We start from the raw sequence: 25,151 nt of genomic DNA on the forward strand, positions 1-25,151 counted from the left end.
CAGTTAGTCCCAAAGGTGCTACCAGACCCCTTTGCATACTAATTTATATAGTTAATCTTCAGAATAGTGGGGAAGACTTGTGACCAGTTACCTTGTGTGTGATAACAGGCAGATTCAAAGGCCTTGATGTTAGGGTTCTTCATCTTTTTATTGAACATGAAAAGTAGACCTTCTCAAATACAAATTACCATACTTCAGAAGACTGCCCCCTGTATAGTCTGATACATGGCTACCATAGATTAAATACATAGTCAGATGAGTACAACAAAATCATCTTCAAATGTCTTGCTGAATAACAGCGGCAGGCAAAAGCAGGAAAAGAATCACTGAACAATTAATAATTATTGCAGTATTGTTGGTCTGTCCATACCATGTTGGCTTGGTGATTCTATAATTCCAAGCCTGCCCTATAACAAGCAGATAACATATGAGGAGCCTTGTGTTACCCACTAAATGGGAATATGATTCAACTAGGAGACAGCTAGAAAGAAAGCCCCATCATAATGTAAAAAGTTTCCTGGTGTTTTTTTTTTAAAAAAAAGACAGATTAGAAACAAAACAGAGTGCAGCCATGGAAGACAAGGTTTCTACCAAGTGTAGTAAAAGCACATGCTGGAAAAAGTACATGAAGAAATTTCAGCCAAAGTAGTCAAGAAGTGAGACTACAGTATCAGTCCATGCTAAAATATGAACCTGTTTCAGCACTACTTCCACCCTTATCAGGGCACAGCTTGATTATATTGCATTTATAATACTGCAGTGAAGAAGGGCAGCATGGAGTTGAGGTCTGCTCTGGCTTCTTTATGTAGACTCTGGCAACAGTGCATGACAGTAGCCCAAGCTGAGGTGGCAAAAAGGGCAGACATAGTCATTACTAACCAACTTATGTTACTGGATCTTAATTTATAAAATTAAGCTGCTCAATTATAACTTTCTGCTACAGTGAGAAGAATCAGTACCAACTAATCTGTGGCCACCCACAATGGTGACTGGTGGCGTTCATGTCTGTGGGATAATAAGTCTGTTTTGGGTTTTAGTCAAAACTTCAGGCTCTATCCAAGGTGCTAGATGCTGTCACCAAAACAGGATCAGTATTATAGATGGCTGTCTTTCAGTTCAGACTTTTTGGTGTTCACGTTCAGACTGACATAGATTCAGCGACCCAGTGAAATAAAGCCACTGGCTGCCACAGGTCACCCTGAAGGAGGACCAAAGGTGACAATATGGTTACGCACTCCCCACTTTCCAGAGTGGTATAATATCTGCAGGTTTTATATATCTTTGGATGGGAGCTTTGTTTTGCTACAGCTGCAGAGCTCTTTGGGCTGGAAGTCAGTCTGAAGAAAATGGAAGTTCTCTACCAGTCTGCACCACAGGAAGAACACTACCATCCCCACATCACTGTAGGCAGATCTGTGCTTAAGTCCATCCAGCAGTTCACCTACCTGGGAAGCATCATTTCCTCAGACGTCAAGATTGATAAAGAGATCGATCACAGATGAGCAAAGGCATATAGTGCATTCGGAAGACTTCACAAAAGAGTCTGGAGTAACAAACACCTGAGGCGAAGCACCAAAATCAGTGTGTATAGAGCCATTGTACTGTCTGTTCTCCTTTATGGGTCTGAAACATGGGACGCCTATCGCAAACACCTATGACTCCTTGAACGCTTTCATTAGTGCTGTTTACGCACAATTCTAAATATACACCGGACTGACTATGTGACAAATGTTGCTGTCCTTGAGCAAGCAGTGAGGCCATGCTATTGAGGACAGCAGCTGCGCTGGGCATGACACGTTTCTAGGATGAAGGACCATCGCATCCCAAAAATAGTATTCTATGGTGAACTCGCCACAGATCAGCATCAGAGGGGTGCTCCAAAGAAGAAATACAAGGACTCCCTGAAACAACATCTCAGGCTTGGCCAAATTGATCACCAACAATGGTCCACCCTGGCCTCGCATCGGGAGGCATGGAGACGCACTGTCTATGATGCTGCTGCCTTTTTTGAAAGTTCACGCCAAATGAGTCTTGAAGAGAAATGACAATGCAGAAAGAACCGCAACCTGGAAACATCACCCAAGGAGACTTTCTGCTGTGCTTTCTGCAACCAGACTTGTTTATCTCGGATTGGCCTTTTTAGTCATCAATGCGCTTGTAGAAAGTTCAGGATGAGTCGTTCCTGAATCTTCGTTTGCAAAGTAAAGCCAGAGAGAGAGGGATGGGAGCACACTGGAGATTTATGGTTCCTCATGATATCTGCTGTATTTAAAAATAAAAAAGAACATGCCTTTGGACGAGCAGGTACCCTTAGGCCTGTTACAGACTGCCAAAATAAAGCTGCTTCGGGTCTCTTTGGAGGTATCCTATTTAAATAATGCATGGGTCATAAGAGTCCGGAGGTCGTGCCAAAGCCACACTCCATTTCTAAGCACTGGAGTGCAGCTTTGGTGCAGCTTCTGGATTCTTAGGATGCATACATCATTTAAACAGCATACCTCCAAAGAGACCCAAAGCAGCTTTATTTTGGCAGTCTGTAACAGGCCTTAGAGAACAAAACAAACCCACTAACTGTGCCTGATATTCCTCAAAAGGCAAACTGTGCAACCTTCCATAAGTCTTTTACCCTATTGCAGTTAGAAACTCCCATCTCTACCTTTCCCCATATTAAGATTACAAACACACTTAAAAATGTTTCTTTTCCCTTTCCTTTTGCTTTGCGGGGGGGGGGTCACTCCTAAAGGCTGGCCTGGGCCTTAAGGAAAAGCATCCCACAATCATTATGAAGGAGTATTAAGGTTCTCCTGTGGTTATATCCTAGAATACCCCTTCATAGTGACATCTCATAGACAAACTCACATATATTATTCTCCAGTCATTTAGGGTTGCCATAACCCGTTTGCAACCGGGTTTTTCCTGGTTTTGGCGGCACCTGCCCGGTCACGGCACGGGGTGCGCCAAAACCGGGAAAGCCCGGTTGCAGCCGGGGTTGCAAGGCAACCCTGGGGCCTCGCTGGCCTCTCCTCCTCCCCACCCGCCATGGCCGTGCGGAGAGGAAAGGAAAAGAGGCCAGCGACCTGGGGCAGAGGAGGGTGCAGGGAGGCAGCGCCCCTTGGGCGCAGCCGCGCCACCACCCCCCGCCTCCCTGCAGCCTCCTCCCTCCTTCTCGGCCTCCGCGGGATGGGGATCAGGAAAGAGGAGGGCCTGGCGTCGCCGCGGCTCCCCGCCTCCTTCATGGCCTCGGGGGGCCAGGAAAGAGGCGAGGCCGCGGCAATCGCCGCCGGGCTTCCCCGCCTCCTTTCCGGCCTCCGCGGGGGCCAGGTAAGAGCGAGGCCCTGCGATCGCGCCGGCTCTTCGCCTCCTCCTGGTCCCTGCAGGGCCAGGAACGAGGCGAGGCCCCGATCCTGGCCTCCGATCGCGGCGAGGGCCCGGGCCCAGGCGGGGAGGAAAGCCTCTTACGTGGAAGCTTCCCTCAACCACTTGCGCCTCCGCTCCCTGCCGCGATCCCGAGGGAATGTAGGACAGAATTTTCAAATGTAGGACACATGTTTGTGTGTCCTACATTTGAAAATTCTGTCCTACATTTTCCCCCGGTTTTGAGGTCGGCGCTATGGCAACCCTACCGTCAGTAGTCTCTTATGTTATGAAACAAAACCTAAACTGTTGTTACTCTGCTAGTTGGCCTGCTGATAGTCAAACTTAAAATATATTATTGTCCAGTCATGTCTCTTATGCTTGAAACAAACGCTAAGCTGTTGTTACTCTCTAGTTTGCCTGCTGAAACAGCATGACATGTTCAGAGACAAGTGCTTTTTGTCTTGTTCTGTTTGCTGTTTCTTCTGTGTTGCTGTTACACCCCATGGCAAGATTGTCTCATTGCATCACTCCAGGTGTCTATGGCAAAGTAGGAAGGAATTCAAGGAAGTAATTCCAAAAGTGAATTAGAGTTGCATAGTTGCCCGGTTTCAAGGTTGGCTCCAACTGTCAGTTGAACGGTCTCTGATCCCTTGCTTTCTGATCCCTCCAGTCTGGCCTGTTTAAAACAATATGGGGATGGGAAGAGAACGAGAACATATACCTGCACTTAAATCTTCTTGCTGTTGTAGAGCTTTGCGGGACACCCGGGCACTGGTTTCTATGTGTGCTAGAAGTTACATGGTTGACTTAACGGTTTTTGGTCCCTAGTATGAAATTTGTCTCTCAGACCCTCCTCTTCATGGTACGAGCTTTTGGAGGAGGAAAGTATAAGCATTAAAGCCAGATAAGGTTGATCAGTAAAGAAATGGCATACCTACATGACAATACGAATATGCACAACCAGCCAGACCCTAAACAAGTTCCGGGACAAGCCTGTTGTTGCTTTTGCAACACACAACTAGCAGATGGTACTTTAAAAGTTCACAAAGACACATGGGGGACCCCATTAATTTTTATTGTGCTACCTCATTCCTTGGGTGGGTCTACCCTGTGGAATATGCAGTTTGGCACCACGTTTAACTGCTGTGGCTCCATCCCACAGACCCGGGATGTGTGATCTGAGAGTTTTGTGAGACACTAGTACTCTTTGCAGGCAAAGCAGAAGAGCTATAAAACATTCAAATTCCAGGATTCTGTAGGTTAAAGCCATAGAAGTTAAAGTGGTGTTCAAACGGCATTATTTCTACTGTGTAGTGCATTTTAGTATTAGCCCAATTTCAAAATGTATCCCATGCCACTATAAGTGATCACCACAAAATTATTTAATTTTTTCTACCTTAGAGACTTTGCCAGCATGTCAAAGCTATAAAACATTTCTATGTTGCATCTGTAGCTCTCCTGTTATATGTTAGAATTATTTCATTTGATATCGTTTTGTTTGCTGGTTGGTTAACCATGTCTGCTGCTGTAACATCAGCTCTCTACAGAAGGGAATGAATTTCATACAGGAAGTGTAATTTGTTCAAGGTGGACACCATTTTACATTGCTGTCTATACAGTATTCCTCAAGTTATCCATGGTTTGCATAGCTTTATTTTAAGGACTCCTATCTTCTAGGAGTCCTTGTGCATATAGATGTTGGTATATCTTATCATTTTACTGATTATTTTCTAATGTCTCTGGCACTGTTATTCTCCATATGGACGGGAACCTAAAAATCTTACTACCGCTGATCAAGATATTTTGCTATCTCCAGAGGAGCAGACAAGTGATGCTTCCTACCCACTAGCACCAAATACCCCCAACTAGGCATGTTATGTACTGGAGTATCTGAAAAAACAGAAAATCCAAGCCCCCTGTCTACTTCTTCACTAAAATTATAATAACTATTGTCCATTATCCCTGCAAGTCAGTATTGCCACTACTACAACATACACTAAGTTTGAGTCAGGGGAATTCAGATCTACAAAGATGTCAAGACTATAAGTGCTCACCAGTACTTCAGTCTAGAACATTGGCAAACGCTAGTGACCAAATGGCCAAGAACTGGACTTAAGGACCAGGCGATTCTCAAAATAATTCACAATTAACTAAGGAGCATGGGTTTATTTACAAACAATAGGGGAAAATAAGAAAAGGCAGCTATATACAACAAAACATAAACAACAGCAAAAAACTAAAAAGGCATAATAAATTAAACCTCACACCAAAAAAAACTTTCTAAGTATAGCCAACCACCAGGAGCTACAACTACCAAAGCAAAAACATCCACAGAACGAATATGGAGAAATGAACAAAAAACATAAGAGCATTTACCCAAAGAAATAGCAACCAATTAATGGTCCCAGAGTGAAGCCACCAGAATGCTAAAGCCCAGTTCCCTTTGCTCTTTATCTAAGTTAAAAACCCCAAAAAGAACCAAGAATTTAGAAAGAAGGAAAAAAACATGCTCCAAACTACTGAGAAGATTGTAAACCTTAATAAGGCAAAAATAAACCTTATAGGTATAGAAAATAATAAGTCTGAATTTCAGGCTATCTATAATTGGTAGCAACTCACAGAATGACAATGACCAATTAAAGTAATAATAGTGTGCTTTTTCAGACACTCCAATCTGCTGCTGAGGAGCTGCCTCATCAACTTAAATGGAGGACAGTAAGTAGCTTTATATTAGAAGCATGACAAAGATCAAAATCTGATCACATAGATTACCCCTACTGAACAGCAGGGACCTGGTTCAGTAGGATAGCAATTCTCATTTCAAGTAAGGTAGTGAGGAAGAAAATGTAATAAGACATCCTATGGCCTAATCTATCTTCCACCCCAAAAATTCCCATATGTAGAGAGACTTTCTCAGTAATGTAGATATATATCCCAGGCATTTCAGGAGATTAGGAGATTTGTGGTGTGCAGTCAAAAGGAATGTTGGCATACATATATTTTGGAAAAAAAAATTGACTCTTTTTTGCTAAGTAATTAGTCTCTGAAAATTGCTCTCGGGATTCACAAGAGAGTCAGAATTCTATGTTCTCTGTGGATACACACACACACACACACACACACACACCACACACACACACAACACACTCACACACAGAGTATGTCACCTGAAATCATTCCCTAAAGCCTCCGGACCACTTTGAAAATTTTCACAATAATGAAAAGCAAAATAGTAAGTTGGCTGTTACAGGTTTGGAAAACAAGTAACTGTCAGCAATGAGATTCAATGTTAACAAGAAATTTATCCATCCCTGAGTTCCCTTTGTTGGTTATAGAGGAATGCTTGATTGTTGTTTCAGAAAACATGCTGAAGGAAGAAATGCAGAACTTTTTAAAAAGAGAGACAAGAGAGAGAGAGAGAGAGAGAGAGAGAGAAAAATCTTTTGAAAATCTAAGTATAAATTGGCCAAATATAGGAATAAGAACAGAAAAATTTTTCAAAGTGCAGATTGCCAAACACAGTAAGGATAACAAAATAGCTAGGAAAAATAAAAAAAAAAGATATGGAGACACAAGAGAAGTTGGGCCAACACTATTTGGTGGGAAAAAACACATTTAGGAGCAGGACAGACACCCCAAAAAGGGCCTGCCGGCGGCCCTAATTCCTCCAGAGGAAAAAGAACCTGGAAAAACGGGTTCTTTTTCTTGCAGGGTGGACGTCATAGAGACAGAGAGACAAGGCACATCCTGTTACACGGCCCAACATCATGACTTAAGGCACAAACCATGTACTCGCAACCCTGTGGCACATCATGATGCGGAGCCATTTACAAGGATGCTCCATTGTCTGCCAAAAAAAAAAAAAAAAAAAACATCACCATGTAGGGTTAGGACCGTGTGGTGCTGCACAAGTCCTTAACCCTAAAATGGCACCACATAGTGCATTGGGCGTTCTGTACTGCGCCTTATTGACTTAGGACCAAGCTCATACCAATAAAATGTTAGAATGAATTAGTTAGGGGGCTTGACCCGGGCATACTAATCAATGAAAATGCATCATTGCTAGAAAGGATGGAGAGGCAGGTATATATACAAGCACGCTTAGTTAACACAGATACAACAAAAAACACAATCTAGTAAACACTGACGATTGCAAGCCCCACGCAAGCAAAACTTACTGATTAATTTGGATTCCACGGGATTTATTTGATGCATGCATAGTGTCCACGGAAAGTGGAAATGCTAATTGCTGGACTGCAGCTCCAGACTCCCTCATTCAGCATGGTCAGGGCCAGTAATGCAGAGATGATGGGAGATGTAGTTAAAAAAAGTTTGCAAGTGTAAGTCCAAAGCATAATGTGCTTTGCATCATGAACCTTAGAATACCTTTTCTATTCACAGAAGAAATAGCACAAGGTTATAACAGATTAAAAGGACCTTGAAAGAAGCCTGTGTGATTAACTCTATTCTCAGATTTCTTTTGGTCATATCTAGTGCACTCAGTGCGGAGAGGTTAAAGGATGAGACATCATACCTTATTGAAATCCAGGGCAAAAGAAATGATCTGCTTCAACATGTCCCTGTAATAAGAAGAAAGCAGGGTGCTCTGAAAACCTCACAAGAGTTGGCAAGAATGGGATTCCACAAGAAGTTGACAAAGTCACAGAAGCTGACTCATCCCTACCAGTTATATTGTCATTGGAGGTAAGAAATGCAAAACTATGTTGTTCAAAGGTGTTGCAGGTATTGGGAGTGGGGAAGAGACCGGCATAATGGCACATAAGTATACATGCATGCAAGGCATAGTCTAACAACACACTTTGCCTTTTCCTCATCCAAGAGACAGTTTGTACAGTGGTTTTATTGTCAGATAAAATTCTGAAGACAGGGTTGAAGGCCTTCTTGCCATGGAAATCCACTGGTGACTTTAGGCAAAAAACATTCTCCAGAGAAAGCAAAGACAAGCCCCTTAACAAATCTTGTGCCCCCCCTTTTTTTTTAGTTTGTCTTATGGTTTGCCATAAGTCCAAAATGACTTGAAAACACACAAGAGGCTTAGATTCAAACTACAAAACAGAGAGGAAGTTCTCTGAAGATGCCAGTCACAGATGCTGGGAAACGTCAAAAAAAAGAAAACAAAACCCTCTAAAGAAACAGCACATAGCCCAAAAACCACAAAAACTATAGCGAAGAGAAAAATACTCAAACAACACTGTGTATAACAGAGACACAATGGTCTCCAACCAAAATTTATATGACGAAGGAGAAGATATTTAGGAGGTGGGGGTGGGAGTTCACTTAAGAAGATGTATATTGGCTCAGATTTTAAAAGTATTTAAAAATATACCAACATTAAGAATCATAGAACATAGAATGTAGAGTTGGAAGAGACCACAGGGCCATCCAGTCCAACCCCCTGCCATGCAGGAAATCCAAATCAAGCATCCCCTACAGATGGCCATCCAGCCTCTGTTAAAGACCTCCAAGGAAGGAGACTCTATCACCCTCCGAGGAATGCATTCCACTGTCGAACAGCCCTTACTGTCAGGAAGTTTACTCCTAATGTTCAGGTGGAATCTCTTTTCCTGCAGCTTGGCATCCATTGTCCGGGTCTAGTTCTCTGGAGCAGCAGAAAACAAGCTTGCTCCCCTTCCAATATGAGACATCCTTCAAATATTTAACAGGGCTATCATATACACTCTTACCTTCTTTCTCCAGGCTAAACATCCCCAGCTCCCTAAAGTCGTTCCTCATGGCATGTTTCCAGACCCTTCACCATTTTGTCGCCCCCCTTTGGACACGCTCCAGTTTCTCACATGCCTTTTGAATTGTGGTGCCAGAACTGGAACAACATTCTAGGTGGGCCTGCCAAAGCAGATACAGTGGCACTATTACTCTCTTGATCTAGACACTATACTTCTATGATGCAGCCTAAAATCAGCATTGGCCTTTTTCGCTGCCGCATCACACTGTTCACTCATGTTCAACTGTGGTCTACTTGGACCCTAGATCCCTTTACACGTAGTTTCATTCAGCCAGGTGTCACCCATCCTATCTGTGCATTTTATTTTTCCACCTAAATGCAATACTTTACATTTCTCTGTGTTGATTTCATTTTGTTAGCTTTGGCCAGCTTTCTAGTCTATTCAGGTCATTTTGAATACTTGATCCTGTCCTCTGGGTATTAGCTATCCCCTAATTTGGTGTGTCATCTGCAAATTTGATAAGTATGCCCCAATTCTGTCATCCAGGTTCATGATAAGATGTTGAATAGCACTGGGCCCAGACAGAGCCCTGTGGGACCCCACTTGTCACTTCTCTCGCAGATGAAAAGAGCCATTGCTGAGCACCCTTCTGACATTACCTCAAGACTGATCAGAAAAGAGTCTCCATGTTCTCTAATGTTTCCTTTACCTTCGAAACATAATGAACAACCTGTATAGACAACAGTAGCATCCCCAAGGCATGTATTTCTGGAGGGCGGAATGGCTATATTTGATCAGGGGTTGGTTGTTTAAAGGAAAAGACTGGACTGCTCATTTTATCCTTTACATCCCAGTCTTTTTTCCACATCTGTTAACATTAAAAACTTTCAGATACAGTGGTACCTCGGGTTACGAAATAATTCGTTCCGCGGCTAATTTCGTAACCCGAAAAACCTTCGTAACCTGAATTGCCATAGGCGCTATGGAGAGAAAAACGCCGCGGCTCCATTTAAAATAGCGCCGGGGTTTTTTCGTAACCCGAAAAACCTTCGTAAGCCGAAACATAAATCCCTATGGGATTTTTTCGTATCTCCGAAAAAATTCGTAAGCTGGGTAATTCGTTTTCCCGAGGTACCACTGTAGTGGATTTGCATATAAAAATATTTATATCCAAATCCCTTCAGGAAAATGGACATAATAGGTCTAGGCTACTTTGAAGTTGCCATAACCTACAGTCTCTCAGCAACAGCCTTGTCTCCTGCAATATGGAACAAAAATTGCAGCTTTTATCTGCATGAATCAGTAATTATTTTAAAATGCTTATAATGGGGGGAGAACCTAAATTTTAATTAAGACCTGAGTTAGAAAGATCATGACCTCCTGCCTTTTCTGCCACCATTTCAAGCAGTAGTGGTTAGGCACTCTACAACTTTATCACAGCTATAGTAATATTGTTATTCAGGTTATTAATTTTTATGGGGCAGCATTACGCCTTTTTTTTTTTTGGGGAAAGATGAAAAATGGCTCTGAAATGAACTATAAATTCATTTTCCAGGAAAGAGGGTATGCTAGTCAGTCATTGTTAGTTTTACTTCATTGGCTGAAAACACCGACAACTATGGGAATAATATTTAAAATGGCAGAACAGTGGCTGCATATTATGCTTCGTGTTTCACCCCTTACAAAGGAAGATACTGTCTTTTAAAAAATGAAAACTGAGATTAGGGGAAACACAGATTAGGGGAAAGACTGCTCCCTCCTGAGATTGCCCATGGTTGCTCTGATAACTATTCTATAAATATAATGGTTGATTTATGAAAAGCTGTCTCCTCCTGTTTCTAGGTTGTAAAAAAAAAAGAGGTATTAATGTAAGAAAAGCTTAGTGGCTATTGCAAGCCATACGAAAACTAAGATTTGATTGGAGAAATATGTATCTCACTTGCATTATATTATAACTGTATTTCTAGGTGTCTAGAGTACTGTAAAATTTGCAGAAGCAGCATAATAGGATTAGACTGCTAGTGCCTGCTAGTCCGAACACTGCAGAGCAGCTGGGTTGGCAGACTAGACTCTCAATAAGAGTGGTCTCAGACAAGGTCATTCTACAGCTCTTCTTGTCTAAGTGAATGTGTGTCTGAAGATTATCGCACTGCGTCTGAGAATGTTCCATATCATCACGTGATGATGAAAACGTTCCTGGAACGGATATTACCGCATTAGAAATCAAAACGGGATCAGAACGGGATCAGAACGGCAGTTTACCGCACTGCGATCCTTTTCTTGAAACCATTCTCAGAACGGTTTGCTGTATTATTTTGTGGCTGTCTTCTGATGACGTCGCCACTCAGTGGTTGGACGGCTCGGGAGAGCGCTGCCCCCAGGAAAGAGGGAAAAGGGAGGCTTGGGCCATGGAGCTCGCTCTCCTGAGTCCCTCGGCTTACTGAAATCCCTCACCTCCCTTCCCCATAGGAATCAATCCAAAAACGGAGTTTTAAAAGAGCAGTGAGCCCTATGGGTCTTCATCTGGGGGGAGCAGAGATGCTTGGCTATGGGGTGTCCTGCATCTCTCCCTCTCTCCTCTTTCCCATGGAATCAATCCAAAACGGAGTTAAAAGAGCATGATGGCCCTATGGTCTTCATCTGGGGGGGGGCAGAGGATACTTGGCTAGGGATTATCCTGCCATCTCTCTCTCTCCCCTCTTTCCCCATAGGAAAGAATCCAAAAACAGAGTTTAAAATCTCTCTCAGATGCAGACCCAAAGGGCTCCCTCTGCTCCTTTTAAACTCGTTTTTGGATTGATTTCTAGGGAAGGGAGGTGGGGGATTTCAGTAAGCCTAGGGACTCTGGCCGGGAGAGTGCTTCTCAGCCTCACTGAGAAGTCTCCCTCCGAAGATTCTCTTGGGAGGGAAAGAAGACAAGCCCCATATAAAACGCTGGGGCTTCATATGCGGCTATGTTTGAGAAAATAGGATAAAACCTATGTAACTTGATGGGCCAAGGCAGAGAGTCCCCTCTTGGCAGCCGGGCATTAAGGGAGCTCCGGAGGTCCTTCACGGAGGGAAAGGGAGGGGACTGGACCAAGGGCAGAGCCCCAGCAGCCATAGCAGCTCTTTAAACCGATTAGAAACAGAAGAGTCCTCTGCTGTCATCACCATTCCCCTTTTTGGCAGCTTGACACCTTTTGCTCCTGTGTGTGTGCATGTAATGTGTGCCTTCAGGTTGTGAGTTCCCTCCCCGCTTAATCTTGTCTGGCTCTTTGCTATGGAATTTGGAAAGTTGTTTGCTTGCTTTCTGTGGTGCTCCAAACAGAGGAGTTTGTGGGTTCCCTCTCTTGGGAGGAGAAGGTCCTGGGCATCCCTGCCTCCTGCATTGTGACAGCACAGGAGCCCCACTGGACATGACACTAGAGACCCCCGGAGAAGCAGCCAGACCCTCTCCCTCTTGCTCTCTGCTCTGGTCTCTCCTTTCCCTCTCTTTCCCTGCTTTCCTCTTCTCTTCCTTGTCCCACCTTTCCTCCCTTTTTCCTCCCTTCCCTCCCTCCTTCTTTCCCCCCTCACACACACACACCTTCCCTCACTGCAGTCGCTCGCCTGCCTGCCTCCCTCCCTGCCTGTCATTCTTTCAGCCAATCAGAAGACAGAGGAATGAGGGAACGGATTTGAGAACGGATAAGAATACCGCACACACTTCTCTTGGAACGTTTTCATCACGTTTCAGCTCTCTGGGAACACATTCAGAACACATTCAAATCCGTTCCCTCCTGGAACACATTTGGAACACATTTAAGCGTTCTGAGAACCCGATTGGAACACATACGTGCGGTATTCTCAAATGCGTTCCGTTCTCATCACGTGATCAGAACGTTCTCAGAACGCAGTGCGATAATCTCCTCTGTCTGCATACATTACAACAAAGAAATATCTAGGATCCAGGAGGATGCAATGAATCCTCCTTTCTTCCAGAGATATGTATAGTGATATGTGTGTGATGTAATAAGATTCTCTTGAGAGGGGTAAAAGGGAGAAAGGGTGGACTTCTAGTAATCTGAAGCACACTGCCTCCTAGATGTCATATATAACCTCCTTTCACAACAAACAGTTGTTGTGCATCTGCAGTCGTTAAGGCTGGGAACACAAATTCATTCATTGCCATCAATCTATAAATACGTGAATAGAGAAATAGAAACAAAATATTACACATCCAGATCTTCTGATTTTGTCAGAACCTTTTTAATAAGTTCTAGAGTAGAATCTGTTTCTAGTTCAAGTTCCATTTGAAACCTTGCAGAAATGCTAAAAATGTGGATTTTATTTTATTTTGCATCACATTTTTCTAAGGATTGTGCCCAAGGTGGATAATCAAAATAACAGATACACAAATATTTTAAATGGCAACATATAAAATGAAGATATCAGGAAATATCATGGGGATGTCAGAGATGTGTGCACCCCTCCAAGGTCTAGTGAGGGCAAAAGTGGCTCTCATCTCCTCAGAATTTGTCCACCCTGAGTTCAGTGAAGACTGTCCTGGCGTAGAATAATGTTTGGGCTAAATAAGATGATCTAGTTGTTTCCAGTTTATGGCAATCCTAAAACAAACATATCATGGGGTTTTCTTGTCAGATAATCTGTTCTGCCCATAATTCTATAACAACATGCTATGGTACCACAGTGTTACTCAGACTTGTGGTCTGTGGACAAGTCCTGGCTCATGAACTTGGCTGCTGGTTTTGTGAAAGGTGAATTTCCAAGAAAGAAAGATACAATTGTAGTGAAGGAACACAAATATCGTTCCAGTGCCTGGCATATTGGGGGTGGGGAGAACCCAGTCTCTTACATCAGGTAATTTAAGAAGCACTGCTGTACCGTATCATTGTACACAGAGTACAGTACATAGAGCTGTTGTACCGTACATTACTAGGCTTGAATAATAATAATAATAATAATAATAATAATAATAATAATAATAATAAAAAAATTTATACCCCGCTCTTCAGCCAAAAGGCTATCAGAGTGGCTTACAAATTGTTAATTAGACTTTTCCCTGCCCTCAGACTTACAATCTAAAAAGATACAAAAGGAGAAGGGAATGGCAGTGGGGAAGGGGGAAAGTCCAGCAGATCTTCTCTCCCTCGGAGGCCTGGATCAAGGCTGATGGACTGGATGGAGGGCCCATCTTCTTATTCTGATTAGGCCCAATGGAGCTGGCCTGCCCTTCTCTCCCTCTGGATGAAAGCCTCTATTTTAAAATTGTGAGGAATGACAGCTCTACAGCTTTCTAAGGCAACTTGTTCAGGCATGAGATTTACCAACATTATCTGTTCATATAAATCTTTCAAGGGTGGGAATCAAGGAGGAGGCCAGGTAGAGTAGATTACATACATATTAAAAGATGAAGTAAATTCTATTTTAGATTGTTAATTGCTATGCTTTTTGATTCTATGGATACATGAGATGTAACCATTTCTGTATGGAAAGGTGTGGAATTCCCAAACCAGGTTCTGCTAGGTCTATGACAGCCTGAAGGAGGTAATGGGATGGATGAGGAAAAACAAATTGAAGCTGAATCCAGTCAAGACAGACGTGCTTACTGTCACCAATTTATAGGAGGGGCAGTGCAAAGACAGAAATATGTATCAGGATTAGTATGATAACAGATGGAAAGAAAGCTCTCTATTCCCTTGCACTGAGTAAAAGGTGATTGCTGCATGCACTAAAATGTTTTGCACTCTTGGTGGCCACAGCAATTCAAAGTCAGTTCAATCAAGATCAACACAAAGCAGACAGATGTAATCTGCTTTTGTCAGGATCATTCTCTCTCTCATTACTTACCTTCCCAGCACCAAGACGTGTAATCTTTAATAATATACTTTGCTAGTAATCAATATGTCATCTTCAAAAGAGAGATAAGAGGCTGCCACTCAAAGAGTTACATCTTGAGATCAACAACTGATTGAGCTAGGTGACATTTTTAGCATAACACAGTTAACTGTACAGCTTTAGCCAGTAGTAGTATCAACAGGAGAACAAATACTATGCAGAAGTAATAATCTGACCAGTTTAAAAGTTGCTGTTTTTCCTAGTTTTTTTGGATCAGCCATCTTGTTTAGCAAAGTCCTGATTTAAACTTCTATATATTCATTTAATCAAAGGCACACATAACTAATCCCCCTCCTCTTCCTTGAGGAAATGATTCTTCAGCCAGTGACATCTGAAGGTCCTGTTGCAGAATTTCAGGTGAACCATGCTATCAGGGACCTTCAGGCTTTATTTTTATTTCATAAATCAGCAACTCCCTGCATCATTACATGAATGAGATGCATCTCCTGGGGATATTTTAGAGGCAAAAATGAAGAGCTAATAGACTTTACCTGACCACTCATGAAACTTAATGGTTGGAATAACCTTGCCTACAATTTGGACCACATACTTCTCAAGAACATGAATAACTGCAGTACAAGGGAGGCGATGGGATTAACCAGTATACTTTGGGTTGATTTACATGTTACATTTTTGTGAGTATTTGCAGAGGAGGGAGTGACTTGAACATCTACATACCTGAAACAAAAATAGCATACAAAGTGGTAACACTGGCCAACGTCAATATGTGATGTTGCAATGTTACTAAACCTGCCTGTTCTACATTTGAGTGATTGTGTACATATCTATAGAATGCATTCATATGTGGCATTCTATGTGTATCCACATAATAATTCCACCCATTAATTTTTATCATTCAAAACAGATGGGGTAACATCCATGCAAGTAGGATTGTACAGTACAAACATATGCAGCAAAGACAGTATAGCCAATGCTTCATAGCTGTGTGTCTCATGCATTAGCTCTATTCAGTTTGAAAGAGCTGTGTGAATATTGTGTAATATCACCTACAGAGACTATAATCCACATATCCCAGAGTACATGGGTCCTAAATTACAGTCAAGAACCTGTATCTGTCTGAGACTGAGCTATCTCATTAGTGCTTTTGAATTTTATATGACTTGCTGTGTTATTAATTCAGAAATAGTGGCGGGATACAGACGGGCAAAAAGGGGTGTGTTCATGACGTCATGAAGGTATAGCCTTCAGACAGCCCTTACCTGAATGCCGCCATGAACACACACCCCGCACGCCCCAAGTGGGAAGAAGCAGCATTAAAAAGGTGCTGCTTTTCCCCCGCTTCTTTTCTTTGATGGGGGATGGCAGGGGGACAGCAGTGGCAACGGCGACAGCTGTGGCTGTGCATTGCAGATTCAGCAAGAGCGTAGGGACCAAAGGAGAGGAGGCATCCATGATGCTGGTGACACTGGCAACGTGCAAGCAGACAAGGATGCCAACACCAGCTGATCACCAGCTGGCAGGAGACCACCTTTGTTCTTGGCCAGGGCAGGGGAAAAAGTTTAAAGGGGCTTGGGTGCTTTAAATGTGCACATATGCTTTCTGCCACCGGTGCTGAGCGCCGCAGCTGCGCATCTGCCAGCCGGCAAAAGAAAAAAAAAAGCCCCGTTTTTGGCCGCCCGTGAGGAAGCTGCCTCTCTCTTTGTGGCGTCCTGCGAGGCAGCGGTATGGAAACTGCGGGTCAGAAACGGCCCCAGGTGAGGCGTCTTCACTGCCCCCCATGTGGAAGCTCCATACACCTTAGCCACGCCCCCGGGGCGGGCGGTCTAGAGGCTCCGTATTCAGTAGAATACACCTCCAAGATGTCTTCCCCTGCCCGTCTGTATCCTGCCAGTGCATCCTTCCTTAGAATCTGAAAAAAACAAAAACCCAAACCTGAGTGACCTCTACTTCCATAGTCTCTACATTTCTTGTATAGTTCTCCTTAAGGAAAGACTAGCCTGGAGTATATGTTAATGGGAGTGGTGACTTGGGTCAACAACATATATCATGGGTTCTAGTGTGTTGTTATTTTATTCTAGGAGTGTGGAATGTCTGGGGACTCTAATTCAAATTAGACCTAGTCTCCATAGCAAATGGTGAAGAATGATGAGAGTTGAAGTCCAGCAACATCTGAAAAGAGATGCTTTCTCCCACTCCTGCTATATTTTGTGGGTTTCCGTCTCAGATTAACTACACTGAGGTGCAGTGAATTCTGAAAGAATAATTCAGCTTCTAGCTTCATTTTTTTCTTTTTAGGTACTGTACTAATCGCCCCATCCTCAGACTTCTCCAGATTGTGAGCAACCTGAAGGGATATCATTTGGACAGTCTCTGTCTCCTTGACCAAGTTAACCATGAGAACTGGAGAAAGGAAAGCAAGAAAGGAGGACTTACATTTCATCACTTGAAGGTAGTTCTTTATTCTTTCTGGACTGTCAATCTTATTTTTTTATGCATTTTCCTCTCAGCCATCAGGGTGATTTTCTTTTCTGCTGTGGTAGCTAAAATAACTGGAAAGGATATATAGTTCTTCTTCTTCATGTGCCATTATGTTTAACCCTAACAGTAAGGAACACCAATGGTAGGATTGTGCTGCTCTTTTTAAATTGTTGAATCCAGAAACACACACACACATACACAAAACTATCAGGATCCTTGCTCCTGCTCTGTGGTCTGTTCCCCAAGCTGCACATGCAAGAAAGTAGGAAGGGAAAGTTTGGAACAAGGAACAGCAGGAGAGATGGAATGAAAGTTGCTTTCATATCAGCACTGTGGCTTTTATGTGAACCTGTATTGGCTGTTTTCTCCATTTTGTAGCTGAAAGGGCTGTAGGGGTGAAAGAGAAAAATAGCTCATCTGTTTTAATGTATCCAATAGTATCTGAGAATGCCAGCAATAGGCCATCTGATGTTATTGGATGGGTTGCATTTAATTGTTTAGACGTGCTTCATCTCTTACCACTACAGGTTAGAGAACATGGAGCAGCAGAACATGTTTTACAAACGTTTGGGTGTATGCCATTTGGGTGTAGCTTGCAGTCTTTTTACCTTAGTTTTTGTACCTTTTAAGTCTTACTAACTGTGAGATTGTTCTAGCAAAGAAAGCCAACTTCAGAACAGATGACAGTTTTAGATTCCTGCCTTGTTTTTGTTTAGCTTTATTTGTGAATTATTTTCTTAATTATCTTGTAGTTTGCTGTGCTTGCCTTGTTTGGCTGAAGATTATGAGTTACTTTGCTTTGAATGAAAGCTAATTAGTGGCAATGTTTGTCTCTTAATTTCATAAAGAAGCTTTAATGAAATAGTACTCTAAAGGCACCAGATAACAGCTTCTGTCTGATAACAGAAGCTAAGCATTGTGAGCCCTAGTTAGTGCTTGGATGGGAGTTGTTGTTTGCCTTCAAATCATTTCCAACTTCAGGTAACCCTCAAACAATCCTATCACAGGCTTTTCTTGGCAAGATTTATCCAGAAGGGATTTGCCTTTGCTTTCCTCTGAGGCTGAGATAGTGTGACTTACCCAAGGTCACCCAGTGGGTTTCCATGGGTGAGCAGGGATTCAAACCCTGGTCTCCAAAGTTGTAATCCAACATCATACCACTACACCATGCTGGTAGATGGGAGACCAGCAATGAATTTCAGATACTGTAGGCTGTATTTCAGAGAAAGCAACTTGTAAAAAAATCCCTGAGTATTCCACATCTAAGAAAACCCAATGAAATTCATGGGGTCACCATAAGTCCACAGGGGACTTGAAGGCGTGCGCGCACACACACACACTCCAGTCAAAAGCAATACATAAAATGTTGGCCTTTCACATGAGCCACTGTAGAAAGCCTGTCGGTGCCACTTGAGCACCTCTTGCCATAGGATAAGGGTAGAGGCAAAATAGCTATCCAGGGAATAGATAGATAGATATTGTAGATGAGGCACAGTTTAATGAAGCAGTATTTTGCTCATAGTTCCATGGCAGTTAGAACTATCAGAAGTATAATTTCGCCACCATCCACTATCAGAAACATCAGAACTTTAATTTTTAAAATATCATTTAGTTTTTCAGCAATCAACACATATGGAAAATGTTAAATTGACATATAAGACAGAAAGCAGAAATAGATCATATACATAATAGATCTTTTGCTCGAGGGATAAGTTTTAGCAGGTCTAAAATACATTTCATTCTGCAGCTTAGATGATTACTATAAGGAACATGTTAGGTAATACATAGCGTTAAAGCTGCAACAATGCCAAGAATGGTGCCCCTTTTCCAAAGCTAGGGGGAAAAAAATCACTTTTTGGATTACAGAATTCAGAATCATTTAAAAAGCATGGCTAGTAACTACAGCTTACACCATTCATCTGGATTCCCCTACCTTTTTAACATTAGCTATCCATATATTATGAAGCTTATCACTTGGCTTTTAAATTTGACTTACCTCTATCCAATTTAAAGCTTATTTGGGCAACATCCTGATGTTATCAGAAGGTTTTTGCTGCCAAATTTGCTGCCTGAATACAGTCCGGGTACATCTCTGCTTCCAGGAGTGCTCCGTGTGGCTCTTTTCGGATCTGAGAGTTTTCCGGCTTAAGAAAATGGCTGCCGGAGCGCTCCTGGAAGCGAGGATGCACCCGGGCTGTTATTTGGGCAGCAAATTTGGTGCCCAAGTTAAGCTTTAAGTCGAACAGAGGTAAGCTGAATTCAAAAGTCAAATGATAAGCACCAAGATATCTGGTTCCTAAATGTGCAGTACTAAGCCTGGCATGTTTATTTTTGATAAATGTCTGAAGCACAACCGAACTGTCTGCATTGTCTTTAGCAACTGTGTATGTTTTCTGCTAGATGGTGTTGCTTTGGGCCACTCACTTTTTCTCTTCACCTGAAGACTGGATATATCTGGAAGGGTCTGTGTATCGTCTGCTGGTGATCTTGCTTTGCTGTTTGGTGACAAAAAATCTTCCCCATTTCCTGTATCCTGAACAAAATCTGTTCGAAGAGGATGGTTTGGACCTGAATAATTTGTATCCTAAAGTGGAGAGCTTTGCTTGCACCCCAGAGCCCTTCCTGAAATTCCATTTTGCCATGAGAGAAACCAACACACACCAACATGTGGACAATGGTCTCAAAGCCCTACTTCATCTCCCAGCTGAGGATAAGTCCTACTGGAACACTTCCTTCTTTGATATGCTGCTTGATAAGGTAATTGATTCATAAATAGAGGGTAAGTTAGAAAAAAAATGAAATTTTGTTTTTTCACTCTCAGTGACTTCTTGGAATTTTCTCAACCACTGAGGATTCTTCCAGATTTTAAAATTTATTTTATTTAAAATATTTACATACTATTCTTTAGCACTGCTCACAGGACACTTTACAAAATTAGGTTTCAGTATAAAAATCAAAATAAAATAAAATTTGCTACATGTTAACCTGTCGAAATAATACTTTTTAAAAGCCTGGGAAAACTTAAGTAATGCAAGTAAGCACCTGAACAGACAGGCCAAAATAAAGCTGCTTCGGGGCACTTTGGAGGTATGCTATTTAAATGACACATGCATCTTAAGAGGCCAGAAGCTGCGCCAAAACTGTGCTCCAGGTCTTAGGAGTGGGGCGTGGCTTTGGCACGGCTTCTGGACTCTATGGACCCATGCATCATTTAAACAGCATACCTGCAAAGTGACCTGAAGCAGCTTTGTTTTGGCCTGTGTGTTTGGGCCCTTAGTAAGTAAGTAGTAGCACTAAAAATATAGTAATGTTGGTACCAGGTGCAATTTTGTGGAGAAATAATTCCATAAAGGTAATGGTACAAGTGTAATGACTCATTAGAAACTCATTTCCATACAGACAAACATACTGTATCTGTAAAAAAAAAAAGGTAAAAAGAATAAATAATTTAAAATCAACACATGAGTAAGATATATAGTTGAGTGATTCCATCCTCTCACACTCACTACCTTCTGAAATTACAGAAAATTAGATGATGATGACTGAGCCTTTAATCAACAACTATTCATTTAGATTTTCACAATTTAATTTCACAAGCTTTGACTCAGACTGAGGAATATTTACTTATCAAATTTGCAGATGACACCAAATTAGAAGGAGTAGCTAATACCCCAGAGGACAGGATCAAAATTCAAAATGACCTGGATAGACTAGAAAGCTGGACCAAAGCTAACAAAATGAAAATCAACACGGAGAAATGTAAAGTACTGCACTTAGGATGAAAAAATGAAATGCACAGATATAGGATGGGGGACACCTGGCTGAATGAAAGTGCATATGTAAGGGATCTAGGAGTCCAAGTAGGCCACAAGTTGAACATGAGTCAACAGTGTGATGTGGCAGCTAACAAGGCCAATGCAAGTTTAGGCTGCATCAATAGAAGTATAATGTCTAGATCAAGGGAAGTAATAGTGCCACTATATTCTGCTTTGGTCAGGCCCCACCAGGAATATTGTGTCTAGTTCTAGGCACCACAATTTAAAAAGGATGTTGAGAAACTGGAGCGTGTCCAAAGGAGGGCGACTAAAATGGTGAAGGGTCTGGAAACGCCCTATGAGGAACGACTTAGGGAGTTGGGTATGTTTAGCCTGGGGAAGAGAAGGTTAAGAAGTGATATGATAGTCCTGTTTAAATATTTGAAGGGATGTCATATTGAGGAGGGAGCCAGTTTGTTTTCTGCTGCTCCAGAGACTAGGACCCGGAGCAATGGATGCAAGCTACAGGAAAAGAGATTCCACCTCAACATTGGGAGGAACTTCCTGACAGTAAGGGCTGTTTGACAGTGGAACACATTCCCTCGGAGTGTAGTGGAATCTCGTTCCTTGGAGGTCTTTAAACAGAGGTTGGATGGCCATCTGTTGGGGATGCTTGGATTGAGAGTTCCTTCATGGCAGAATGGGGTTGGACTGGATGGCCCTTGTGGTCTGTTCCAGCTCTACAATTCTATGATTCTATTTTTAAAGCCTTTAAAATTATTACCAGCAAGACTGATATATGCCAAATGCAGTGGGCTTGCAGGATTTGCTTTTTCCTTCTTCCCTAGAATCCAGAGGTCCACCAGACATGTCCTGGTAAAAACTACTTGAGACAGGGAGATACAGTGGAATGCGTAACCTACTGCAATTAACAAGCCATATATCAAAACACTTCTGTATCTGAGTTATTATATGCCTGGGATTTCCAAGACAAAACTCTTGAAATGGCCTGCACAAAAACCTAATGAAAGACAAGAAATGTATACTACTATTTTATAGAAGAGCAACACTGAGTCGAAGATATATTTTACAGAGAAGTAGCTATGTCTGTTGCTGCTCTTTTGGCTAAGGGATAATTATATCAAGACCTAGGATGGTAAAAGTTTTTGTTAATTTTTTTCATTTTTGTTTAAATTGTTAATATATTAGAAGAAGAAAAACCTGCAGTGATCTACATGTACTACAAATAATGCAGAAATCTATCAATAGAACCAACAACCTGTTAGTCCTTGGGTTTAGGAATCTGGTTTAGTTTCATTCTAAGACCTTTAAGTCAAACAGACCTTTAGGCTATTGGAGAAAGTTAATGGTGTGTGCCTGACCAACATACAGAAGAGAAGGAAAATATGCATTATTAGAATTCAGATTTGAACTAACCAACCTTTCATGCCTCACCCTGTACTCTTTCTCTTTCAAATTTCAAGAACCGGAAATAAAACTTTTTGATAAAAAGTTGTACTGGACATAAAAAAAGAATCCCGAAACTTTCATATTAGGGTAATAATTTTATTATACCACTTAAACAGTACATAGTGAATATTTTTCAGATTCTCCAGACTTCTTCCTTATTCATACCTTCTTCTTTGATAGGAGTTCTGGGGAACTCAAAAGCTTTTACACTATTTTGCACCTTTGACTTGGCCTAAAAATTGTATTGCTCTGTTATACATTTTGTTAGTTTTGATAATTAGCGACAATAATAACTGTATGTCTAACCTGGACAAAGTGTATGTAAGCTGGATTTGAGGAAACCTTGGCAGCCCCTTTTCTATAGCAAAGCACTTTCTAAGCAAAGACGTGTTGGAGAAAGCACTGATGAGGATTGATTTAAATGCTTCCTTTGTTAAATGTTTACCTCTGACATATCTACCTTGCTTAAATGTCTCCTGTCCATGGTTGTTGTGGACTTCCAGATCCAGAACCATGCCTCTCTTGTCAATACAAACCTAGTCAACACAAATTATTTCCTGGGAAATGTTCTGGATTGGTGTATCAGAAAAGATGAGGTTGGCAGGGAAAAATACCCCTTTCTACCCACTTTGCCTTTTCCATTTTTTTTTCATTCATAGTGTCCACTGCCAAGGGCAAAGGAGTGTGTTGTCAAACCACCCTGGACACATTTGATTTCATCTGATCTTAGAAGCTAAATAGAGTTGGACCTGATTAGTACCTAGATCAGAGGCCACCAGGAATCCAGGAATCTCCAGATGGGTTAGGAAAAAAAAAATCCTGAAGAGCCCCTGCCAATCAGAGCTGATAATACTGGGTTAGAGGACCAAAGATCTGAGTGTAAGGAAGCTCCTTATTTTGTGGCTTTGTTATATATGAAAAGAACATGGAAAAGTCATTTTTCCAGGTTGCATAAAAGTGGCTGTGCTGGCTGGAGGATTCTGGGAGTTGTAGTTATAGAAGCAACTTTCCTAGGCTCTCCGCAATCATATTTCACTCCCTAATGTATATGCATATTTTACTTGCTAATCATTCTCACTGTGTTCATCAGTAGGGCTTCTTCAATCAGTAAAGACTACGGGCAGCCATGAGCCCATGTGGCAGACCATCAGGGAACTGGGGAAGGGTCTGACAGCAGTATCTCACAGGCCTCAAGAAATCAGATCATATTGGAAGAGATGTGATGAGGGACATACTTGCAATTCAAGCAAGAATAAGAGTGCTATCATACACATATGTGCAGGAGACAGAATGGAGACACCTCATTGAGGAAGAAAAGGTGCAACCAGATCCACAAGATTAAGGATGTGTTCTTTCAAGGTTACCAGATCTCAGGGCCAGGCTTGGAATCTCTTTTCCAGTCTTCAGGGCAAGGGGGGTGGATCTCAGAGTGAGAACAATCACTCAAGGTGTGTGTGTGTGTGTGTGTGTGTGTGTGTGTGTGTGTGTGAGACTCTATGTTGCTGGTTCTATTGCAGACTGCTTTGGAATGATTGGACCACATACTCCAGGGGGTCCACCTGGCCCACTCTTCCCTCTTCCTTCTCTCAAATAATACTAGGAACCACCCCTAGATCTCAGGGTTTGGGCCCTGAAGTCTCAAGCCTGGATGCTGCTCACCTGGCAAACCTAGGAGTTATTCACACTGTGAAAATAATTCAGGATGAATCCAGGTTGAATCTCTGTTGTTCACATCCATACAAAATGCACCCAATTAAGTTTGGAGGGGTGGGGGCTGCAAAAAACAAAACAAAACACTTAATCTGGGATAATCAATATTGGGTTTCCCCCCAAGTTTAAAAAAAGATCCATATTATTGGTAGTGTGAATAACAGACCCGGGATAAAGTGCTGCATACCAAAAGGGGGTACCAAATGCATTCACACCATTGGCTCCATCTTTATTTGAATACTTACACATGTGAGCAACTGAACTCACAGAGATGCACACTGATGCAGATCAATACAGTTCCATAGTGTGAATAACAAACGTAGAATGTGTGAGTGAGATGATTTGCATCGTCGGGTTTAAAAAAGGACATGTGAATGACTCCCTAGTTCGTGGGAAACATGATTGGCTCAAGATGCCTAAATGACACCAAGTTTGAACAAGCACTTTGCCTTCCTTCCTCTTCTTATAGCTGTTGGGCTTCTGTAATCAGCCACACTACAAACCTGAAGGCTGGGATATAAAACCATTAAATGGTGAAACAAAGAAACCCAGAAATAAATGTTTGTCTTCTAGGGATGCAGACATAAAACTTACCCATACCAGTCTGAGAATTGTTGGCAATTGTCTGCCTTAAAATATTCATTGCTCTGTATAGAATGTTTAGCAATGGTAGTGAAGGTTTTGTACTTTTGCAGTGATGGAGATGTCCTTTAATATATTTTCACAGTAATATTTTATTCAGTTTCAGGTGTACCAGATTAAGGATACGCAGCGGATTTCTGCTATGTCAAACATCCTGTCAAAAACCAAGAAAATAGGGAACAACCAGAGCTGA

The 25,151-nt window shown here is 42.0% G+C and overlaps 1 protein-coding gene across 1 annotated transcript in view; it reads left to right on the forward strand.

Moving 5' to 3' along the window:
- The window catches only part of MAB21L4 (mab-21 like 4), a 28,857-nt gene extending 3,706 nt beyond the window's left edge, over nucleotides 1-25,151 (forward strand). Inside the window, 4 exon segments of the mRNA XM_042458517.1 lie at nucleotides 13,802-13,904; nucleotides 17,199-17,352; nucleotides 19,782-20,138; nucleotides 25,059-25,151. Coding sequence (XP_042314451.1) covers nucleotides 13,802-13,904; nucleotides 17,199-17,352; nucleotides 19,782-20,138; nucleotides 25,059-25,151 — 707 coding nt within the window.

This window comes from Sceloporus undulatus, chromosome 3 (assembly GCF_019175285.1).
Source record: "Sceloporus undulatus isolate JIND9_A2432 ecotype Alabama chromosome 3, SceUnd_v1.1, whole genome shotgun sequence".
In the NCBI taxonomy this organism is placed as follows: Eukaryota; Metazoa; Chordata; class Lepidosauria; order Squamata; family Phrynosomatidae; genus Sceloporus; species Sceloporus undulatus.